This window comes from Tamandua tetradactyla, chromosome 16 (genome assembly GCF_023851605.1).
Source record: "Tamandua tetradactyla isolate mTamTet1 chromosome 16, mTamTet1.pri, whole genome shotgun sequence".
In the NCBI taxonomy this organism is placed as follows: domain Eukaryota; kingdom Metazoa; phylum Chordata; class Mammalia; order Pilosa; family Myrmecophagidae; genus Tamandua; species Tamandua tetradactyla.
In genome coordinates this window covers 18,104,599-18,123,843 of record NC_135342.1, presented here as the reverse complement: position 1 = coordinate 18,123,843, position 19,245 = coordinate 18,104,599, and the positions used below count along the sequence as shown (strand labels likewise).

The window sequence follows — 19,245 nt, the reverse complement described above, 5'->3', positions numbered from 1 at the left end:
TGAGCACCCCTCCACAGTCCCTGACCTCCAGGAGTCTGGGGAGCTTACCGAGGGCTGTGTCCTTCCCTGCCCTATGAGATGGGGCTTCAGGCACCCCTACCTCATGGGCGTCTAGGAGCCTGACAGGTAAAACTAGCCACCTGATCACATCTAAGAGGAACCCTCTTTCAAGATGCACCATGGGGTGTACATGCTGGTGCCACCACCCCTTCACTGTGTGAATGTCTGCAATTACTTCTCCTCCCTGGGCCTCAGTTTTCCTCATCTATAAAATGGGCATATTATTAGTTATAGAGGGATTGAGGGGATTTAATGAGTTGATACAGATAAACCTTCAAAGCAGTGCCTGGCGCACTGTAAAGATTCAGTGACTGCTAACTTTTATTGATGATGATGATGATAGCCTACCACAGTGGCTCTTAAACTTTCATGGGCATCAGAATCACACAGAGGACTTGTTAAAGAAGATTACTGGAGCCCACCCCCAAAGTTTCTGATTCAGGAGGTCTGGACTGATGCCTGAGAATTTCCATTTTCTAGCAAGTTCCCAAGAGATGCTGAGAACCTTCAGTCTGCACTGTCCAAAATTCAGTGCAGCTCCCCAAAATGCAGAATCTTGGCCAAGTTCTAGTATCTTCTCGCATAGATTTCTTCGGATTATGGAGGGCAGGGATTGAGCCCCATCACTGTGAAGATTCAGTGGTCCCAAGTTTGCTGGGTCAGGGCCTCTCTCTGGTGCTAGAATCTTGGGAGGGACCCCAAGAGTGCTAGCTGGGCTGTGGAGGAGGTGCTGCAGGCTTTCTAATAGGTCTAATTTGGGAGGGGGCAGGTGAATATGTAGCAGACGGCATTGGGGGGAGGGACAGGCACTATTCAGGCACTGGTCCTAGGCAAGAACAAGGCTGAGAACTTTCTTGCCTGAGACCTAGATCTTTGGTTTCAAGTGAGAGAAATTCCTGATGTCATCCATTCAGTAAACATTTACTGAGCTCCTGTTTTGTGCCTGGTCATATGCTGGGCAATGCTGGGGACACAGCTGAGACCAAGAAAGTCCCAGTCCTGACCTCAAGGGGTTCTAAGCCTAGATGGGGAGACAGATAGTTAAACACCTAATTCAGTGTGGAAGTATACTACCTGATAGGGGCTATGAAGAAATCTTAGAATCACTGATATGGAATAACAGAATAGAGGATGGGAGGAATTGAAATTCCAGCAGAAGAGGGAAAAACGAAATCTGGTCACTACAGAAGGTAATTTTAATTTAGATGGGCCAGGTACATGCTGGGTCCTGGGGATACAGTAGGGATGGGATACACACATTCCCACCCTGTGGTGCTCACAATATACAGGAGACAGATGCAAGTCACTGAAACACAAAGTCATGTCAAATCCTAATCAGTGCCAGGATGATTTTAAAACAAAGGCATCTAACTGCCAGAGACTGGGGTGAGGAGCTTGGGGGTCGTTTTAGATAAAGTGGTTAGTTAAGACCTTTCTAGGAGGTGACATTTGAGCAGGGACCTGAAGGACAAAGGGATCATCCAAAGAACTGGGGGAAGAGCATTCAGGCAGAGACCAGCCTGTGCAAAGGCCCTGGGGCAGCAAAGAGCCGGTTCTCTGCCCTCACTTCTACTCACAGTTGGCTACCCCTAAATCGTGGGAGGTCAAGGGGATGTTATTTGAACTGAGTCCTGAATAAAGTAAGGGAGTTCCTGACATTTCCAGGCTGATAATAACATTAGATAAACTTTATAGAGGGCCTAACATGACCTGATCCTATACTAGGCAGTTTACCTGGTAATCCCAAATCTTCATGCCAATCCCCTCAGATGGGAGCTATTATCATCCTCATTTTATAAGAGAAGGAAGCTACAGTCAGTGAATGGCAGAGCTGGGATTTAAACTAACATCTGTGGGACTCCCGTGCTCTGAAACCATGCTTTCCAGCCCCTTCATTTTATATACAGAAATCGAGGCCTAGAGGGGAACGTATTTTATCCAAGGCCATGCCACAGCAGTATCTCTCAACGCCTGGTCCATAAGTAGCCAGCATTTATTTAGCCCTTACTGTGTGGCAGATTCCCATGTATTAGCTCATTTGCTCTTCACAACAGCTCAGCGAGGTAGGTATTATTATTGTGCCCATTTTGTGGATGAAGAGACCAAGGTACAAAGAGATCAAGTAACAGGCTCAAGGCCACATAGCTAGAAAGTAGCAGAGCCAGGATTTGAACTGAGGCAGACCAAAGCTCCAGACACTGCTTCCTGGGATATGGCCCCCATGCAACCTGGGAGCTCCCCAAGGGCCCAGACAAAGCCTGACTTGTCTGAGGGTCCCCAGGTTATCCAACAGACTCCTAATTGAAATTACTTGAAGTTGGCCCTGCCAGTGACCTAGAGTGTGTCCCTTCCTCTCTCCCAGCCTCAGTGTTCCCATCTGCCAAGTGTGGGTATCTTCCCCAGCCTGCTGACTTCACAGATCACATGAGATAAGGGGTGCGGGCAAACTGCTTTTCAGGGTGCAAAGGTCTGTCTGCTGGGAGCCGTACCCTGAGAGTGGAAGAGCAGGACAGGTCTGCCATATGGCAAATTGGGGGTCAATAAATCCCTGGCCCATCCTCCCTTGTGGCCCCGGGGCCCCCTTTCTCCCACTGGACTTCCCCTGGACCTGTTAGGGAATGACCTTTGGTTCCACTGCTCCTTCCAGGTCTGAGCTTTCCTGAGGAGATGAAAAAGGGCTACTCCATGGACCCAGCTTTACTGTTACCCTGCGTCAGGAAGCAGGGATGGCTCTGGGATTGGAGTGGGCACTACTACAGCCCTAGGCCGGGAGGCAGGGTGGTTGGCTGCCTGGAGGCAGAAGATCAGCCAGTGACCTCCTGGGGATTTAGGGTAGACTTCATGGAGGGAACACCCACATTTTGTTTAGAATCTTAAGTGTCCTTTTTTGTCCCCAGTGAAAAAGCCCTTTGCATTCGGATTCCCAACAAAGCTTTATAATCCTTGGTCTAAGGTTTTTTTTTTTTTCATGGAAGGGGAGGCATTTGGACCTGGGACCCAAACATTGGAGGCTAGCCCAGGAGAGGGAGGGGGTGGGGGTTGGCCCACCAAGGAGTCAGAGCCCAGTTTTCCCAGTGGGGTGGGGCGTGGGGTTTGGGGGGATCTGTCTTCAAAGATGAAAAGTCTTGACCACTATCTGTACCTCACACTTCTCTCTTTCTTCCTTCCACAGATGAATTGGGTGAGTATCAAGAGGCAGGTTTGGGAGGAGGCCTGAGGGGCTTACAAGAGGGGGTTGGGGCCTTCCTAGTTCAGTGGAAGAGGGAAGTCACAATGAGGGGGCGTTCCCTAACAAAGACATGCTTCAAGGTACTTGGCAGTACCCTTAGAAGATGCTCGGACTGTGGTAGCCTAGCCGACTTAGTGTCTCTGTTTCTCCTGCTGTGCTCATTCATTCAATGGATTCTATTGAGCATCTACTGTGCACTTGGGAATTTGGCCATGGAGGAAACACCGCCCCTTCCCTCATGAGTTGACACTCTAGTAGTGGGGGACAGTACAAAAATAAATAAATGAATGAGATCATTTTAGGTTGGGCTAAGGGCTCAGAAGATAAAAAAACAAAAACTGGAAGAGGGAGAGACTCCTTGGGGAGGCGTTTTAGGGAGGGCACATCAGGTTGGGCCTCTCTAAAGAGGTGACTCTGGAGTTGAGACCTGAGGATGAGAAGGAGCCAGCTATGGGCTGAATGGGGGAAAGAGTGGAACAGGCAGGAAGATCAATACAAGGCCTTGAAGAGCCCAGGCTCGGTGGACCCTAGGGACAAAAAGAGGTTGGAGCAGGGTAAGAGGCGGGCAGAGGGAGGTAGGGTAGCCCGGGTTCTCAGCGGGGGCCAGTCTACCAAGGCTTTGTGGCCAGGGTGAGTGGCATGGATTTTTTTCCCTGAGGTGAATGTAGAGTTTGTGTGTATGTGTGTGTTTGTGTAGCTTTAAGTGGGAAGGGTGCTGGCTTGGACCCCTAGGGAAGTGGCAGCCACAGAAGGCTTCTGAGCAGGGCAGAGATAGGCTCTGATGTAGGTTCTGGCTGCATCTGAGGGTGGGATCAGGGAGCAGCAAGGAGCCGGCTGTGGTTGTCCAGGTGGGAGAGGGTGGTCCAGGATGGAGGCAGTGGGAGTGGAGAGAAGTGACTGGAATGTAAATAGAAATTTGAGGTAGAGTCAGAAGAACTTGGTGGATTGGACAGAGCAGATGTGGGTCATAAGCAATTTAAAAAGACATCTGTCCTTCCAGCTTAAGCAGTGGGTGGACACTGGCATCTTTGGAGATGGGGATGGCTGGGGCAGAGCATCTTAAAGGGGCAAGATGCAGGTAAGGGGACCTGCTAGTTGGCTCTTACCTTCATCCGGGTAAGAGGTAACCAATGGATGGATTCAGGGAGGGAGTAGACGTGAGGGGTTCAGGAAAAGAAGAAACCAGGCTGCCCTCAGGTTTCTGTCTTCTGCAAGAACAAGGTCAGGGGCTTTGTGGGGTTGGGAGTGGCCCCTGTGCCCAGCTCACAGTAGGTACTCAAGAAACAGATCTTGAAGCAATGAATGGGATGTCAAAGTGGGCAGGGCACAGGTCTCTGAAGGTCATCGAGCCTTTTTTTTTCTTTCTTTTTTTTTTTTTTTTTGCTTCTCCCGTAGAGATTATTGATGAGTACATCAAGGAGAATGGCTTCGGCCTGGAGGGGGCACCGGGTCCGGGCGAGGGGCTTCCGCGCCTGGTGGCTCGCGGGGCAGCCTCCTTGAGCACCGTTACCCTGGGCCCCGCGCAGCCCCCGCCCACGCCCACCCCACCGCCCTGGGGCTGTCCCCTCGGCCGCCTCGGGACCCCCGGGCCGCGGCCGCACCTGGTCATCAGCGAGCAGCCCAAGCAACGCGGCATGCGCTTCCGCTACGAGTGCGAGGGCCGCTCTGCCGGCAGCATCCTCGGCGAGAGCAGCACCGAGGCCAGCAAGACGCTGCCCGCCATCGAGGTGGGGCCCGGGGCTGGGTGCCGGGAGGCCCGGAGGCAGGCAACTGGCCCAGGCGTCCCCCCCACCTGAGATTGATTTGCGTGCGTTAATTTACGTCCCTATTCTGGCCGTGGCTATTGGTGGACTAGGTCATACTACCCACATCAGCTGACCCGGAATTCCAGAGGTTAAAGGGCATTCAGAGAAGGGGCCCCTTTCTGGCAATTTGGCAGTGTGTATCAAAATGATTATCATCCGTAAAGGCAGTGTAGGTTCCTGTCGCAGCAGAGAGGCCTTGGAAACTAGAGGACCTCTCTGGGAATCCTGGCTCTGGCACTTACTTACTGGGTGCTCAGTCTTGGACAGGTTACTGGGTCCCTCTATGCTGAAGTTTGCTCCCCTACAAAATGGAGATAATAAGAGCCACCCACTTGGGGTTGGTGGGAGGATTAAATGAATTCATACACATAAAGGGACTTTTATATAGTTAGTGCTCAGAAAAGATGAACCACTAGGATTATCGGTGTTATTTTGTCTTCCTTGTTTCCCTCAGGCCTGATGGTTCTGCTTCTGAGAGTTTCTTGTGTAGGTGTGCTTCTATCTGGGCAAAAAGAGGGCTGGATAAGGTCATCCACTGCAGCCTCATTTGTATTGCAAAGAATGGAAAATGTCAGTGTTTATTGCAGGAAACTGGTGAAACCAGCTATGAATAACTACATATCAAACGCTGTGCAGTTTTAATAAATATATGTACCTGTGTGTGAAGATAAATAGAAATACATGCAAGTCAAGTGCAGAAAAATTTTTAAATGAGTATGCTGCCTAGGTATGATGTGGCACTATCTCCAAGATATATTCCTAAGTCAAAAAAAATTAAAGTGTGATGCAAGATCTTGTGTAAAGTATACAACTTTTGTAATATGAAGAGGGGGCAAATAAGAATATGTATCTGTATTTAGTTGTATGCACATGTAGAAATTCTGGAAGGAATAACTAAGACAATAAAAGCGATGACTTGTTTTGGCAGGGGCTGCTGGATGGATAAGGTACAGATAAGACTTTTAACTCTAAATCTTTTTTTTTAAGTTTTGAATCATGTGACATGGTTCAAAACTTTTTAAAAAAATACAAAGGTGCATGTTAAATTAACAAAAGGAAAATTAAACTGAAATGAACAAATGTCCTCCGCTTCTGCCCTCCACCCTCAGGTCCCCTTCCAGAGGGAACCGTTGCTAGCCTTATCTTGTTTATCCTTCCAGGATTATTTTATACAGGCACACATATACATACATATGTAATGCCTCCCTTTTTTTTTTTTACATAAGGAGCAGTGAACCATATTGACAGTTCTGCTCTTTTGCACTTTGGTTTTTTTTACTTAAGGATCTATCTTGGAGTTCAGCTCACATCAGTGTGTCTAAAGCTGCCTCTGTGCTTTCCTTTGGATTCTGTTGTCTGAATGTGTAATAATTTATTGTGCAGTTTTCCTCCTGATGGGCACTTAGGTGCTTTCTTGTCTCTTGGTATTACAAGCAGGTCTGTAGAAAAGAGCCTGGTTTATCTATTATTTCCTTTACTCGTGTCTCTCAAGTAGCTTCTAGAAGTGGATTTACAGCTCAGGGGTGATTTGATGGATTTTGCCAAATTGCCCTCCATGAGGACTGTGCAAATCGCTGTTTCTCCCAGCACTGTCTGGGAGGCCTGTTTCTTTTTGTCTCATGGTACCTCCCCAATGTGAACCTGCACAAGTGTCTGGATCTCTGCTGAGGGAGTTCCTGAACCTGAATTCAGTGTCAATCATTCTATGAACCCCTGGTCCCCAGCCCGCTTCCCTCCTGGTCTTTAGCCTCCTTTCTTGCCTCCAGCTTCCAGGCTTCTCCAAATTTCCCTCCACAGGGCAGCAGAGTCCAGTTCGCTCCTTTCCCTACATTTCTTTGGCTCCCCAGTGCCCTCAGGAGGAACGTCCCAGATCCTTCATTGTCTGGCTCCTGCCGCCCCACTCACCTTGCCTCTCCTCACTCCTCCCCCTCCAGCCACTAAGCCCTTGCCCTGATGTATGTTTCCCTCCAGCATCCTGGTCACCTCCACTCACCTTTTAGCCCACCTCAGGGAGCCTGCTTTGATCCCTGCCCCAGATCCCAACTGCATCCATGGGAGGACTCCTGGATCCCCTCTCCCTCTCCATCACTGGAATTTGCACTCGGGTTTATCTGTGTGAATCATGGAGCAGCCGTCTGTCCCCCTTCCCCATCCCCAAGGAAGGAGTCAACCTAGTGGCTATGAGTTTGGGTCAGAAAGACTTGGATTTGAGTAAATGATCTAACCCGCCGCCGCATGAAGTGGGGCATGTCATTGCTTCCTCACCTCTGAAATGGGGATGAAGCTTCCGGCATCATGAAAGGGCGCTGTGAGGACCCAGGGAGATCGCTGGAGCACAGTGCCCAGCCCTCGTGCTCAGGCTTTGTGCTCCACTGCCTGGTGGTGGTGGTTGTCCTTACTTGATCTGGTTCCCTGCGTTGTGGCCAAAAGCCGCCTGCAGTCAGTGGGTCACGCTCCTTAAAAGTGTGATGTACTTTGAAATGTATATTCCCAGGTATTGCTTTTAGTTGTTTTTTTTTTAAGAATGAAGTACTTGTGGTGCATCGAGGAGTAATTCCATAGCCTCTTATTTACCTTTAAGTATTTTGTCTATTTTTCCAACTTGAGAGAGATTTTTTTTTCAGTTTAGTGTCACAGCTTTTTCTTTTTCTTTTTTTAAAAAATAGACTTTGTCTTTTAGAGCAGTTGTAGGTTTACAGAAAAATTATGCAGAAAGTATAGCGTTCCCATATTCCCCCCTCCCCACCACACACACAGTTTTCCCTATTATAAGCATTTTGCATTAATATGGTACATTTGTACCATTGATGAGCCAATATTATTAGAATTATGTTATTAAATAAGCCCATAGCTTACATACAGCTTTTCCTCTTGAATGATTTTAAACCTATACAAAATTTACAGGAAGAGTACAGCGAATACCCTTACACGTTTTGCCGCTCTTTTATGTCTCTTTCTTTATATAGACGTCTGTAGAGGGGGATTTGAAAGCAAGGTGGGGATATGGTGATTTTGGTGTGCATCTCTTGAGAATAAGGGCATTTTCCTACAAGGTAGGACCTACAGAAACCACGAGGTCTCTCCATTGTAAGGGTATAACTTTCCCTTTGTAGGAGTGATACTTGGAGACTGCGTGCTTTCCCTAACTTTTTCTAAGTATTTACAGGCAGTTATTCTGGCTTGGTCTTGGCTTTGATTTCAGAGTTAGGACAGTAAATGTCCAGCAGTAGGAGATGAACTGTCTTCAAATCTGGATTCAGAATTTCTTTCAGGTGAGGAAACAAAGGCTCAGAGAAGGTGAGTTACTAGCTCAGGGGCACACAGCCAGTTTACATTAGTAATAGCTGCTTTTACTGAGTGCTCCTGTGTGCCAGGTTCTTCACATGCTTACTTATATCCATTTTGCAGATAAGACCAGAAAGACTTATCACAGAGATGGCCAATGGCAGAGCCTAGATTTGGTGCCAGGTCTGGCTTGCTTCAAGGCAAACATCTGACCTATGATCCTATCAGGTGTCTCAAATATGAAAAGCTCTCAGTCTGGAAGTCCATACAAATCTTGAGGCTGTTGACTCAGAGCTTTTTAGATTCTCCTAATAATAAAACTGGATGCTGGTTAATTTGAATGGTTTTAACCCTATCTGGGCCTCTGACATTTGTAGATAATATTAAAATAAAAAAATTAATCATTGAATTAAAATCAATAATGCCCTAACATAAAGGGCAAAGAAATTAATGTATCAAATAAGCGCATTTATTTAGATAGATAAATGCCCACACAGTGCCCCACGGGGAAACAATAAAGGCAGCAGTTGCTAACGACTGTATTTAGACCCCTCTTAAGACAGCTGCCACTCCCCAGCCATGTGAAATGGATGATTTTAATGCCACGCAAAGGGCATTTTCCTAAGTGGTGAACAACTCCTGGTCTAAACAGAGTCCAGTCTTGGGCTGCATTCCTTGCAAATTCAGCGCTAAACTAAAATGGGGAAAAACACTATGTTTGGAAAACAGAGCTAGGTTCCTGGTTCTGATTGTTTTAAGCAGGTTTGTCACTGACATGACAAATCTTGGGCAGGACTTTCGGAAGTCTTGCAGAACACAGCCTGGTATTGCCAGCTGTCTAGCATCCCTGCCCTAATCTGCGTCTTTCCTTGGGGTCCCCTCGGTCATTCAAAGTCACCCCAGCGTCTTAAACGCCCACCAGAGGGCAGTGCTTCCTCACTGAGACTCCCTGGCTAACTGCGGAATAGTTGAGGCTTTGGCTGCAGAAGCTGGAAGCACTCATCCAGGATGCCTGCAGGTCTGACCTTCAAGCTGGGGGAAGCCAAATGGCCAAGCAGGTTGCGTCCTGTCCAAAAGGGCAGGCTCTGTCTGCCCCTGCCCATGCTGCTGAGCAGGAATTCCAGCCCTCGTTGCTATAACGTTTAGGTTTTTAAAAGAGAATCTAAAAATCTGGAATAACGTGATAATTTTTAAGCATGAGCTCCAAAATTTTTCCCAGCTTTTTATTTTGAAAAATTTTAGACCTATAAAAAAGTTAAAAGAACAGTACAACGAGAATCCATATACCCTTCATCTAGATTTGCCCTTTGATATTTTGCCACATTTGCTGTGTCTCATTCTCTCTCTCCATATAGGCAAACATACATGTCATCCACACAGATGCATGCATCACACAAATGCATGCAAAAACACCCATCACCCAAATACACACAGGCAAACACACACCTCAGAGAAACATGACACTATGTGCAAATACATGAATATAAGCACAAAAACATACAAATACACACACATCACATAAGCTCCCAAACACATATGCAAACACACACCTCACACAAAAATATACACAAATACACATGAACACAACGACATGCAAACACATAGACAAACACAGAAACCTATGCACATCATGCAAGCACGTACAAATGCAAAGTATTTTTTTGCTAAAACATTTGAAAATGAGTTGTAGATATCATGTTACTTTATCCCAAAATATTTCAGTAGCCATCTCCTAAGAGTAACTTCTACACAGCTATGCTGTTATCACCCCTGAGAAAATTAGCAATAATCCTGTAATATCATCTAGTATGTGGTCCGTATTCAATTTCCCAATTGTCCCGAGAATGTGTTTTGCCATTGTTTTATCCCCCTCAGTCCAGGACTCCATCAAGGATCATGGGTTGTATTTGATTGTCAGCTCTCTGTAGCTCTCTTTGACTTTTTTTTTTTAACTTTTTTTATTAATTAAAAAAAATTAACAAACAAAACATTAAGATATCATTCCATTCTACATATACAATCAGTAATTCTTAATGTCATCACATAGTTGCATATTCATCATTTCTTAGAATATTTGCATCAATTTAGAAAAAGAAATAAAAAAACAACAGAAAAAGAAATAAAACGATAATAGAGAAAAAAAAAGATTATACATACCATACCCCTTACCCCTCGCTTTCATTTACCACTAGCATTTCAAACTAAATTTATTTTAACATTTGTTCCCCCTATTATTTATTTTTATTCCATATGTTCTACTCTTCTGTTGATATAGTAGCTAAAAGGAGCATCAGACACAAGGTTTTCACATTCACAGAGTCTCATTCTGAAAACTATATCATTGTTCAATCATCATCAAGAAACATGGCTACTGGAACACAGCTCTACATTTTCAGGCAGTTCCCTCCAGCCTCTCCACTACATCTTTTTTTTTTTTTTTTTAACTTTTTTTATTAATTAAAAAATTAACAAACAAAACATTAAGATATCATTCCATTCTACATATACAATCAGCAATTCTTAATATCATCACATAGTTGCATATTCATCATTTCTTAGAACATTTGCATCGATTTAGAAAAAGAAATAAAAAGACAACAGAAAAAGAAATAAAACGATAATAGAGAGAAAAAAAAAGATTATACATACCATACCCCTTTCCACTACATCTTGAACAACAAGGTGATATCTACTTAATGCGTTAAGAATAACCTCCAGGATAACCTCTCGACTCTGTTTGGAATTTCTCAGCCATTGACACTTAGTCTCATTTTACTTTTCCCCCTTTGGTCGAGAAGGTTCTCTCAATCCCTTGATGTTAATTCTCAGCTCATTCTAGGGTTTTTCTCAGTCCCTTGATGCTGAGTCTCAGCTCATTCCAGGATCTCTTTCCCACGTTGCCAGGAAGGTCCACACCCCTGGGAGTAATGTCCCATGCAGAGAGGGGGAGGGTGGTGAGACTGCTCGTCATGTTGGCTGGAGAGAGAGGCCACAGCTGAGCAACAAAAGAGGCTCTCTTGGGGATGACTCTTAGGCCTAAATTTTAAGTAGACTTGACCTATCCTTTGTGGGGTTAAGTTTCATATGAACAAACCCCAAGACTGGGGGCTCAGCCTATAGCTTTGGTCGTCCACACTGCTTGTGAGAATATCAAGAATTTGACTTGGGGAAGTTGAATTTCTCCCCACTCTCACCATTCCCCGAAGGGGGCTTGCAAATACTTTTCCAGTCACTGATCAAATCACTCTGGGATCCATTGGGGCATCACTCTGGACAAACCAACAAACATGTCCTACCTGAGATTCCAAGTACTTATGACAGTCAATCAAACTATCTACGTGAGTTATATTAGGAAATGCTCTAGTCAAAATATAAATTTTGTAACAAATAAACATTTTTTGCTTTAGTCTCACACATAAGGTGACATTTTAAAGTATTAATTATCGTCTATTTTCAGCACCCTGCAATAATGACATTCCTTTGTTCTTCCTCATGCAAAAACATTTTTAAAATTTGTACATTGTACATTTCACTATTATTATACACTCTAGGCATTCCTAGATTATACCATCTCGATCTTTACCATCTATCTTTCTTTCTGATTTCATTTATGTCCCCAGCCCTCCTTCCTCTATCATTCTCATATGCAGCTTCATTCAGCATTTTAACATAATTGTATTACAGTTAGGTAGTATTGTGCTATCCATTTCTGAATTTTTATATTCAGTCCTGTTGCACTATCTGTATCCCTTCAGCTCCAATTACCCAATATCTCACCCTATTTCTATCTCCTGATGGTCTGTTACCAAGAAAATATTCCAAGTTTATTCACTGATGTCAGTTCATATCAGTGAGACCATACAGTATTTGTCCTTTTGTTTCTAGCTAATCACACTCAGCATAATATTCTTAAGGTCCATTTATGTTGTTACATACTTCATAACTTTACTCTGTCTTACAGCTGCATAATATTCCATCTTATGTAAATGTCACAGTTTGTTTAGCCAACTGTCCGTTGATGGACATTTTGGCTATTTCCATCTCTTGGTAATTGTTAATAATGCTGCTATAAACATTGGTGTGCAAATGTCCATTTGTGTCCTTGGCCTCGTGTCCTTTGAATACAGACAGCATATAGATGGGTCCTGTTTTTCAATCCATTCTGCCAGACTATGTCTTTTTTTTTTAATTAATTAAAAAAAATTACAAGAAACACAAAGATTCCCAACACATACACTCAGCAATTCACAATATCATCACATAGTTGCATATTCATCATCATGATCATTTCCCAGAACATTAGCATCAATTCAGAAAAAGAAATAAAAAGACAACAGAAAAATATAACAAACAGAAAAAAAAAATTTCATAGGCCATACCCCTTACTGATCCCCTTTCATTGATAACTAGCATTTCAAACTAAATCTATTTTAACATTTGTTCCCCCTATTATTTATTTTTATTCCGTATGTTCCTCTCATCTGTTGACAAGGTAAAAGGAGCATCAGACACAAGGTTTTCACAATCACACAGTCACACTGCGAAAGCTATATCATTATACAATCATCATCAAGAAACATGGCTACTGGAACACAGCTCTACATTTTCAGGCAGTTCCCTCCAGCCCAGACTATGTCTTTTGATTGGAGAGTTTAATCCATTAACATTCAGCGTTATTACTGCATGGATAGTACTTTCTTCTGCTATTTTGCCTTCTGGATTATGTATGTCATATCTAATATTCCTTCTTTTTACCTTTACTCGTAGTCTTCCTTTCTACACTCTTCTCCACACCTCTCTCTTCTGTCTTCGTATCTGTCTCTAGTGTTCCCTTTAGTATTTCTTGCAGAACTGGTCTCTTGGTCACAAATTCTCTCAGTGATTTTTTGTCTGAAAATATTTTAATTTCTCCCTCATTTTCGAAGGACATTTTTTCTGGATATAGAATTCTTGGTTGGCAGTTTTCCTCTTTTAATAATTTAAATATATTATCCCACTGTCTTCTCGCCTCCATGGTTTCTGCTGAGAGATCTGTGCATAGTCTTATTGGGCTTCCCTTGTATGTGATGGATTGCTTTTCTCTTGCTGCTTTCAAGATCCTCTCTTTTTCTTTGACCTCTGACATTCTGATTATTAAATGTCTTGGAGTATGTCTATTTGGATCTGTTCTCTTTGGGGTACGCAGCACTTCTTGGATCTGAAATTTTATGTCTTTCATAAGAGTTGGGAAATTTTCAGTGATAATTTCCTCCATTAGTTTTTCTCCTCCTTTTCCCTTCTCTTTTCCTTCTGGGACACCCACAACATGTATATTCGTGTGTTTCATATTGTCTTTCAATTCCCTGAGTCCCTGCTCATATTTTTCCATTTTTTTCCTATAGTTTCTGTTTCTTGTCAGATTTCAGATGTTCCATCCTCCAGTTTTGAAATCCTATGTTCTGTCTCTCAAAATCTACCATTGTAGGTTTCCATTGTTTTTTTCATCTCTTCTACTGTGCCTTTCATTCCCATAAGTTCTGTGGTTTGTTTTTTCAGACTTTCAGTTTCTTCTTTTTGTTCTTTCCTTGCCTTCTTTATATCCTCCCTCAATTCATTGATTTGGTTTTTGATGAGGTTTTCCGTGTCTGTTTGTACATTCTGAATTAATTGTTTCAGCTCCTGTATGTCATTTGAATTGTTGGTTTGTTCCTTTGACTGGGCCATATCTTCAATTTTCCTAGTGTGATTTGTTATTTTTTGCTGGTGTCTAGGCATTTCATTACCTTAATTAGTTTATTCTGGAGATTGCTTTCACTTCTTTTATCTAGGGTTTTCTTGCTGGATGAATTTGTTGTCTATCTGTTCTTTGACATTCCATTCAGCTTTATCTGGACCTTTAGCTTAAGTTTTGTTTAACAGAGGAGAATTTTTCAGTTCTTGTTTTCTTGTTTCTTGCCCTGCTTGTGTGGTGCCTTTCCCACACACACACTTAGGAGGGTCTACTTAGATATTATATACCCCAGCCAGATTTTCCCAGACCAAACTGGTCTCCTATCAGGAGGAAAGAGTCACCTGCGTTGGTTTTCCCTGCGGGTGAGACCCAGCAGGTTGAAAGACTTTCCTGTGAAGTCTCTGGACTCTGTTTTTCTTATCCTGCCCTGTGTGTGGCGCTTGTCTGCCTGCAGGTCCCACCAGCATAAGATGATGCGGTACCTTTAACTTTGGCAGACTCTCCCTGCTGGGGGCGTGGTGGAGACAGAGGAGAGGTTGTAGGCTTGTTTTAATGGCTTCAAATTACCAAGCCCTGGGGTCTGAATTCCTTGATGGAGGGATTCCATCTGAGTTGGGCTTCACCCCTCCCCTGGGGAAGGCACAGGCTCCATACAAGCCCCCAAAAGAGCTCACTTCTGCCTATGCCTGGGGCAGTTGCAGCCTGAAAAGTCCTGCTGCTGTATCCAGAGGCAGTCAAGCCTTTGTAGATACACAGCCACAAAAACCTCTGTTTCCTTCTTTTTTTCCCGCCTTTTTCTGTCAGTCCTGCCCCCTTGGCGCCGGGGCAAAAATGAGCAACCTCCGCTTTGATCAGGTTCACCTAAGCTGGGGACCTATTTTTAGTAGTCAGATTTTGTTGATTAGTTCCACAATTGGTGTTTGATTGTGCCCAGTCCCTGCTGCTGGTAAAGTCCTTTCCTTTCCCCTCTGGGAAGCGGCCTGTGGGGGAGAGGCACAGGCTGTCAAGGCTTGGGGAACTCACAGTACTGGGGGGGCTTGCAGCCAGTCCAGCTGGTCCAGACTGGGGTACGCTGTGTGTCCGGTCACTGACGTGGCCCCAGGAGCTGTTCTGTACTGTTTCTGGTTATTTAGTAGTTGTTCTGAAGGACGAACTAAAATGTGCACGTTGTTAAGCCGCCATCTTGACCTGGAAGTGTGTCTCTCTTTGACTTTTAAAATTCACTTAAAATTGTATATAGTAGAGTGCAGAAATCTTGATGGATTTATACCTATGCCTACACTGTGCAACTACAACCTGGATCAAAATCCATCATTTGTTCTCTTTTAATCCAAAATATGGAGCCTGTCTTTTTCTAGGCCTTTGACAGGGTAGAACGACCCACAGTTTGGGTCTACCTGGTGTTTTCTCATGACTGGACTTGGGCGATGCACTTTTGGAGGATGTCACGGATGCGAAGTTGTGTCTTTCCCTGTGCCCTGAGCCCATGGCCCCGATATTGGCCATGCTGAGTTGGTCCCTTGGTTAAGGACTGTCCACCAGCACCTTCTACTGCAAAAGTGACACTTGAAGGCCCTGTGTGCATCTGATTTTTTAAAATTCTGTGTGGCCAAAGAAAGCATGTCTGTGCTGGAAGGCTCCCGAAACCTCAGAGAAGTCTTAAGTAAATCCCCGTCCATCATCCTGGTAGAGGATGGTGGAGAGGGGTAAGAAGCTACCAGGGAGTTCAGATGGGAGCAGATAGCATCTGCACAGGGACCCCAGAGAGCACCTGTCTTCTCTTAGCTCCGGGACTGCGGAGGGTTGCGGGAGGTGGAGGTGACGGCATGCCTGGTGTGGAAGGACTGGCCCCACCGCGTCCACCCGCACAGCCTCGTGGGGAAAGACTGCACTGATGGCGTCTGCAGGGTGCGACTCCGGCCTCACGTCAGCCCCCGGCACAGGTACCCCCGGGACCCCCACCCTTGACGCTTGGGTGTGGCAATTCTGAAGGACTGAGGACCACCCAGGGAAACCTCAGGGTGGGGGGTATGGGGGTGTTGGCCCAACTCTTTCCAGATGGGGAAACTGCATTTCCCAGATGGTGAAACTGAGGCCTAGGGGTGGTGGAGGATATTAACTGGGCTTAGAATCAGGGGTTGCCCTGGGCAAGGGACCCTGCCACACATGCCTTATTTGGATTCCCATTTTGCAGAGGAGGAAGCTGAGGCTCAGAGAGGCTGAGGAGCCCACATAGCCAGTGGCAGAACTGGGATTTGACCCGAGATCTGCCTTAACTACAAAGTTCATTTTCTCCCCCCTCACTCTAAGATTATCTATCTTTAATCAGTAATACATGAGTAGATACAGAAGTTAAAAGATCCAGATTGGATGTATAGTGAAAAGAAAGATTCCTTCTACATCAGGTCCTCCAGCCACCAGAGCCCATTCCTGGGGGCAACTAAAAATCTGTTGTACATGTGCAAGCACATTTATATACATGAGTGTGTGCATATGTTTCTCCCCTTATAAATGGGAACAGACAGCACACATTTTACACCTTCTTTATATGTCACAGTACATCTGAAATCATTCTCTGCCAGTATATTTAGAGCTGTGAGTCCTTTTCTTGGCCACATGGTATTCCAGTGCATGGATATACACACTAAGTGAAGAAGTCCCCCATTGTTGGAGACTGGAACCTGGGATGGTTCCAGTTTTTTGTTCTTGTATCACTAACTGTGGCAATGAACAGCTTTACTCATATATCATTTCTCCTGTAGGATAAATCCCTAGAAATAAAATTGTTAGGTGAAAATATATCCTTTTGTAATTTGGAAAGAATACTTGAGCTAAATGAGAGGGGAATCTTGTCTCTTTTTTTCCCTGCTGTGTCCCAGCATGTAGCACTTGGCCCAGCACACAGTAGGTGCTTGGGAAATAGTTGTTGAATGAATACCACTGTGTTGTCCTCCAAAGCAGTTGTACTGATATCCAGTCCCACCAGCAATGAATGAGAGCACCTGTTTTTCCACAACCTTATGAGAACAAGTGTATTATCAATTTCTTTTTTATCTTTGCTGTTCTGATAATTGGGGAAAAAAGCATCTAATGGTGTTTTTTTTTAATTTTTTATTTTTTTAGATCTAAGGGAGTGTATTTTTTAAAATTTATTTTATTTATTAAACATACCAACATACAAACACATTCTTACCATATGATCATTCCATTCTACATATATAATCAGTAATTCACAATATCATCACATAGTTTTATATTAATCATCATGATCATTTCTTAGAATATTTGCATCAATTCAGAAAAAGAAATAAAAAGAAAACAGAAAAGAATTCATACATACCATGCCCCACCCTTCCCTTTCATTGATCACCAGCATTTCAATCTACTAAATTTATCTTAATATTTGTTCCCCCTATTATTTATTTATTTTTAATCCATGTATTTTACTCATCTGTCCATAAGGTAGATAAAAGGAGCATCAGACACACAAGGTTTTCACAATCACACAGTCACATTGTGAAAGCTATATCATTATACAATCATCTTCAAGAAACATGGCTACTGGAACACAGCTCTATATTTTCAGGCAGTAAATGAAACCCTCTCCATTACACCTTAACTAAAAAAGTGATATCCATTTAATGTATAGGAATAATCTCCAGGATAACCTCTAGACTCTGTTTAGATTCTCTCAGCCATTGACACTTTATTTTGTCTCATTTCTCTCTTCCCCCTTTTGGTCGAGAAGATTTTCTCAATCCCTTGGTGCTGAGTCCCAGCTCATTCTAGGATTTCTATCCCACGTTGCCAGGAAGGTCCATACCCCTGGGAGTCATGTCCCACGTAGAGAGGGGGGAGGGCAGTGAGTTTGCTTGTTGTGTTGGCTGAGTGAGAGAGGCCACATCTGAGCAACAAAAGAAGTTCTCTTGGGGGTGTCTCTTCGGCCTAATTTTAAGTAGGTTTGACCTATCCTTTGTGACGTTAAGTTTCATATGAACAAACCCCAAGATTGGGGGCTCAGCTTATTGCTTTGGTTGTCCACACTGCTTATGAGAATATCAAGAATTCTCCACTTGGGGAAGTTGAATTTTCCCCCTTTCTCACCCTAATGGTGTTTTAGCTTACAGTTTTCTTTTTTAATTATAAATGAGGTTAGGCCAGTCTTTTCTTGTGGTAGAGAGATGTACTGCCTCTTGGGTTCTTTCAAGAACCCTTGACACACTGGAGGGCTGTGGACCTCAGACCCCACCTAACGCTGGGACCCCTGGGCCTGGGGTATCTCAGCACCCCTACACTGTGAGCCTTGGCATTGGCTGGAACCTGGGTGAGGGATGCCACCAGCCCCCTCACGAGTATCTCCCCCCGCCCCAACTCGCTGCCTCTCAGCTTTAACAACCTGGGCATCCAGTGTGTGAGGAAGAAGGAGATAGAAGCTGCTATTGAGCGGAAGATTCAACTGGGCATCGACCCCTATAATGGTGAGCCCCCTGTGCCTGGCCTGATTGCCTCATCCTTCTGACCCCCTCACCCGCTCTACCTGCTCCTTCACTTTCTCCAGTCCCCTTCATCTCCTCGTGCCTCATCCCTTGTACACCTGCAGTCCCTCAGCGTTCTCACATCTCCTCCCACAGCTGGGTCCCTGAAGAACCATCAGGAGGTGGACATGAATGTCGTGAGAATCTGCTTCCAGGCCTCATATAGGGACCAGCAGGGACAAATACGCCGGATGGACCCTGTACTGTCTGAGCCCGTCTATGACAAGAGTGAGTTGAGGGAGCTGTGTCCATTAGAACACTGGTTCCACAAATCTATGATTCTCTTGGACTTTCCCTCATGGTCATGAGATGGCTGCCACAGCTCCAGACATCATGTCTATGTTCAAGGCACATGAGAGGCAGTGTCACCCTGTGTAATTATGCAGGTTATGTACTGCTCAATTCAAATTACTACATGGCAGAGGGGCCTCCTAGAAGAATATTAATTCAATCAAGGCTTTTATGGGTACAAGTGGCAGAATCCCAACAAATGGGCTTGAAGAGGGAAAAAAAGTAACTAATTTTTTCCAGTAACTAAAAAAGTCCAGAGGTAGCATAATGCTTCAAGTTTGGCTGCATCTAGGTCCTCTGTGATGTTATTAGAATCTTCACTTTTCTACT

At 44.4% G+C, this 19,245-nt stretch overlaps 1 protein-coding gene across 3 annotated transcripts in view; it reads left to right on the top strand.

The window, feature by feature from the left end:
- The window catches only part of RELB (RELB proto-oncogene, NF-kB subunit), a 31,575-nt gene that overhangs the window by 897 nt on the left and 11,433 nt on the right, over positions 1-19,245 (top strand). Inside the window, exons 3-7 of one of the 3 annotated variants that reach the window (XM_077131472.1) lie at positions 3,233-3,241; positions 4,685-5,016; positions 15,875-16,032; positions 18,476-18,567; positions 18,721-18,852. In XM_077131472.1, the coding sequence (XP_076987587.1) occupies positions 3,233-3,241; positions 4,685-5,016; positions 15,875-16,032; positions 18,476-18,567; positions 18,721-18,852 (723 nt within the window). Of the gene's footprint in view, positions 1-129; positions 5,017-15,874; positions 16,033-18,475; positions 18,568-18,720; positions 18,853-19,245 lie in introns of those variants that run through there. The other 2 variants (XM_077131473.1, XM_077131471.1) reach the window with 2 other exon arrangements.